Below are 4,674 nucleotides of genomic sequence, written 5' to 3' on the forward strand. Positions count from 1 at the left end.
TCCTCATTCTCATTTCAAAGGCTGTGTATTATCTCATGGTGTGGAGGAAAGTTCAGGTACTTCTTACTAACCTGCTATTGTTGGATATTCAGGTGATCTAGAGTGGAAATATTTAAATATTTTTAAAATGCTTTTGGGATATGAATTCTAACACTCAGGCATCGGGCACCAGTGTACAATCAAGAGCCCCTCTCAGAAGGTGACAGAAGGTCCCCATGTCCCAGAATTAGCCCCCAAAAAAACCCCAAAATAAAAAAGGGACCTTGATCCCCAGCTGAACTTTTCACGGGGTGACCTTGAGCAAGCTGTGTGTGCAGCCTTTGCTGGGTCTTCCCACCACAAAAGAGCTCTCCAGAATATTCGAGGAGGGGTGGAGCTCCCAGGAGCAAAGCACACGCTCTTTCTTGCATAGCCCCCCATGGACAGAGCTGTAACCTGGGCCCAGGGCATGCTCCCAGCCTGCAAATGGAGATGCTGCCTCATTTTTCTCTCTAAATCTAAACTTTATTATCAGCCCCTCTCCTACCCCAGGGAGTCCTGGCCAGACCATCTCCCCACTCCCCTAGAGCTGTTGGGGTGTGAGGTCTCAGGCAAGACCGAACATTCTGGGGCAGGGAAAGGAGGGGAGGCTGGGCTCTGGTCACCAAAGTGTTACCCACACACAGGGCTTCCAAGATGCCCATCACCTCGTTCCCTCCACGCCACCCCTGGGCCCCAGGGCTCTTTGTCAAGGCTGCCTGTGGCCGCCACATCCCTGAGCCCTGCTGCTCTGGGGTCCACAAACTTCTCTTCTAAGGAAGAGATTCCATGGGGATGGAGGGATTCTTCAACCTTCCTGCTTCCTCCTGCCCAAACCCTCAGGACCCAGGCTGTGTGGGAGACTTCAGGCAGGAAAGAAGGTGTCTTGCAGGTGGCTTCAATTTTCCCCTACCACAGACCCCCTCCAGACCCGAAGGACACACTTGCCTCTACTTGAATAGAGAAGGGAAGGAAACTCAGAAAAAAAATGAATATCCGAGCCCTTCTCCTGCCATAGTCTCTCCTCGGCAAGTCCAGGTCCTCAAAAGGACACTTTCTTTCCCATTCAGGTCTCTACCCCACCCCCACACACCCAGCAAAAAATAGAGTGGGCTCCATGTTTCTCCCCCAGTGTGGATTTCCTGGATTCCCACAGGTGAAGCGCCTGCTCCTGCCTCTCTGGGGGCCATGTCTCCAGGCCCCCTGGGAGTGGGAGCCAAGTCTGTGCTGTGAACACCCCACCATCCCCCTGAGCAGGTCTCCTCCCGGAGAGGCCGCTCCACAGCCCCAGCTCCATGCTGCTCGGAGCTCCTGGGGCAACGTGGACCAGAGAATGATAGTGGGACTTCCTGGCTGAGCCCTTCAAGGTCTCCTTTGTCTCTCCTCCTTGTCCCCTCCCTCACGGGCCTGCAGCCCCACTGATCATCTTCCAACCCTTGGCCCCACAATACCCACTCTGGCCTAGACGGCTGCTTCTCAGCAGAAGGTCTGTCCTTGACCAGGCTGAAAGGTGACCTCGGGGTCCTGTCCATCACCACCTTGTATGTCCGTCAGCATTTATCAATAATCCCTAGTTACCTTGTTTGCATTCCTCGATTAGTTTACCTGCAAACTAGCTGTCTTGCTAGTTAACCTCATGAGGACTGGGGGTGGCTTGCCAGTCCCACTGTGTTCCCAGCTCCCAGAGTGACACTGCACATAGTAGGCACTCAATAAATATCTGTGAAAGAGTGGATGAGTGAATGGGTTGGAGGAAACCCCTCCCTATTCATGTCCATTCTGAAGGTAAGAAAACTCGCTGCTTCTACCCGAAGGGAAAACCTTCCTCCTCCAAAAACCCTCCGGTGCTATATAAGGCTTTAAAAACCAAAAGCAAGGAAGTTTCTTTCATCTGCCTTTCATCCTGCAAAAAGCCCTCCACTCAAGGGAAGAAAGGGCACTGGAGCTCATTGAGTGGGAGACAGGCGGCAGGTGGGAGACGGGGAGGGAGGAGAGAAGGGGAAATTCAGGAGGAAGGAGTCCAGCGTGGATTGCTCCAAAGCTCGTCCACCACGCCCTGACTGCAGATGCGACTCGGGGGCCCCTGTGGCTCTGCTGGGTCCGGGTGCAAGCAGGCACAGAGGTGCTGGCGTCAGCTCAATTCGCAGGCCCTGGACTCCTGTCTAAACAGGACAGGCCCGGGCAACCGCAGGGCAGGGGCGTCTGCCAATGATGGGGGAGGACTCTGCCGCTTCTTAAGCTCCAGCGTCTCAAGCCAGGGCGAGACAGCCCGCCGGCCGCCCGGATCTCCACGCGCCACCCCAGAGCTGGGACAGCAGCCGAGCTGCGGCACTGGGAGGGAGACCCCGCCGTGGCCTCTCCTGCCACCCACGCCCCCACCCCTGGCATGGCCGATCAGCTGACTGAGGAGCAGATCACGGAATTCAAGGAGGCCTTCTCCCTGTTTGACAAGGATGGGGACGGCTGCATCACCACCCGCGAGCTGGGCACGGTCATGCGGTCCCTGGGCCAGAACCCCTCGGAGGCCGAGCTGCGGGACATGATGAGTGAGATCGACCGGGACGGCAACGGCACCGTGGACTTCCCCGAGTTCCTGGGCATGATGGCCAGGAAGATGAAGGACACGGACAACGAGGAGGAGATCCGCGAGGCCTTCCGCGTGTTCGACAACGACGGCAACGGCTTCGTCAGCGCCGCCGAGCTGCGACACGTCATGACCCGGCTGGGGGAGAGGCTGAGCGACGAGGAGGTGGACGAGATGATCCGGGCCGCGGACACGGACGGAGACGGACAGGTGAACTACGAGGAGTTCGTCCGTGTGCTGGTGTCCAAGTGAGGCCGGCGCCCACCGTGCTCCTGGGCGCCCACGCGGCCCACGGGGCAAGAACCCCGGGCCTCACGCCTCCGCCCCCATCCCCCTGCGTCCCCCGGGCACTGTGGCTTCTTCCCGGGCGTGGTTGATTCAGCCCACCTCTCCGCACCCCGCTCCCCGCACCTCTTCCCTGCTCTCCTGCCGACCTTCCCACCTGCTCATCTGGATCACACGGAACGCTCCCACTCCAAGCAAACCGTGAACCCTCCCCACTCGGGAGAAGCAGGGCTGACCTTAGGACCAAGCACCAGGGCAGGTTGCGCTGACTCTGCGGGCCCGCCAGGACGGACACCGAGTGACCCCTTAGGGCACCCAGGCAAGATCCCTAACAGGCACCCAATGCCCAGGCCAGGGGGGCTGCAGGCCTCAGCCCACGCCAGGATTTCCGGAGGCTCCTGGACTGGAGGCTCCCTCCGCGCTCGGATTCTGCAGGCTGGGAGGCATCTTGGCCTGCAGTAAGCGGTGCTGACGGGGACTCTGGCCACAGAGGTCAGGCCTCCTGAAAACAGCACTGCCTTCCACGCTGCCCCAGCTTGTCCGCCAGCCCACCGTGATTCATCTTCTGAAGCTGGGAGTGAAACCGGGTCAGCTGTAACCTGTTCCTGTTCATCTGGAAGGAGGGAGGCTTGGATGAGCGGGGGATGAGAGCTGCAGGGAAATAAATGAGATATTCGTTCTTATTTCATTTCCTTTTTTCTGGTTCCCATGGAAATGATCCTTGTTGAATTCAGGGTTGAAATGAGGCAGGAATCTCCATTTTTGTGCTTTTTAAAAATGCAGTGAATTCCTATACAGGGGAGAGGGGGGACGGTGCCTCAGAGAGAGAGAAGTCTGGATGAGGGAAATATTGAATATTCTCAATCAAATGGATACGCTGGCAGCAAAGAGTGGTTAAAAGTCCATCAGGACTTGAAAGACCCGAGTCCATTACGTTGAGAAGGGACCTGCTGATTGCTTTGATTCCCCCTGGCAAGTGCTCCCTGGTTGTGAAGTGCCAGGCACTAGAGATGGTGAGGGGCTGGGGGGCAGTTGGGCACACAAAGTGTAAGAGCAATTCAGAGCCGTTAGTCCTGCACTAGCCCTGCAAGCGGTTGGCAACACCCAAAGAAGGTCGAAGGGGCCCTGCCAGAGATCCCTTCAGTTCTAAAGGGAGGTATGTTTTGCGGGATGGGCACTAGACGGAGCTCATCAGAAAAGGCCATGGTGGATGTATCCTCTCTCCCTGACACCCCACCCCCGCCCACCACCACCCGGTATTTCCTCCTTTGTAAAACAAAGAGCTGGGCCCAGCCCCGGCCTTGCCATAATCACTGCACCACTGGGACCTCCAGGATGACAGGACCCTCATGCCACCTGCTTGGGCTCAGGGCACCATCAAGCACTTGGCCTGCATAGACAATTGGCACCTCCCTATGGGGCAGCCACTATTATTACCTTTCTCATCTTACAAATGAGGAAGTGGAGACACAGAGGGCTTCAGAAAACAGCTCTGTGTCCCACCAGTGGGTAAGAGGCAGACCTGGGATTTCAGTCAGATCTGTGCTGTGCCCTGACCACTCAGCTACAGGTCTGCCACCAACCTGTGCCTCCACCATGGTAATTACGGTAGCGCCTCTCTCCAGCACTTGTGAGGAGCCAGAACAACATTCTTAACACACCTGGCATGTAGTAAGGTGCTTAATAATGACAGCTACTATTACCATCACCTTAAAGATCCCTTCCTGCTCTAATACTGCAAGGCTGTCCAGGGTAGCCACCCCTCTCCATAGCTCGAGAACAAGACA

The 4,674-nt window shown here is 56.8% G+C and overlaps 1 protein-coding gene across 1 annotated transcript; it reads left to right on the forward strand.

Moving 5' to 3' along the window:
• Positions 1 to 2,144: 2,144 nt before the first annotated feature.
• Positions 2,145 to 4,077, forward strand: CALML3 (calmodulin like 3). The gene has a single exon (XM_054503594.2). The coding sequence runs from the start codon at positions 2,405 to 2,407 to the stop codon at positions 2,852 to 2,854; it is 450 nt and encodes a 149-aa protein (XP_054359569.1). The 5' UTR covers positions 2,145 to 2,404; the 3' UTR covers positions 2,855 to 4,077.
• Positions 4,078 to 4,674: the final 597 nt, after the last annotated feature.

The sequence above is a fragment of the Pongo pygmaeus genome, chromosome 8 (genome assembly GCF_028885625.2).
Source record: "Pongo pygmaeus isolate AG05252 chromosome 8, NHGRI_mPonPyg2-v2.0_pri, whole genome shotgun sequence".
NCBI lineage: Eukaryota > Metazoa > Chordata > Mammalia > Primates > Hominidae > Pongo > Pongo pygmaeus.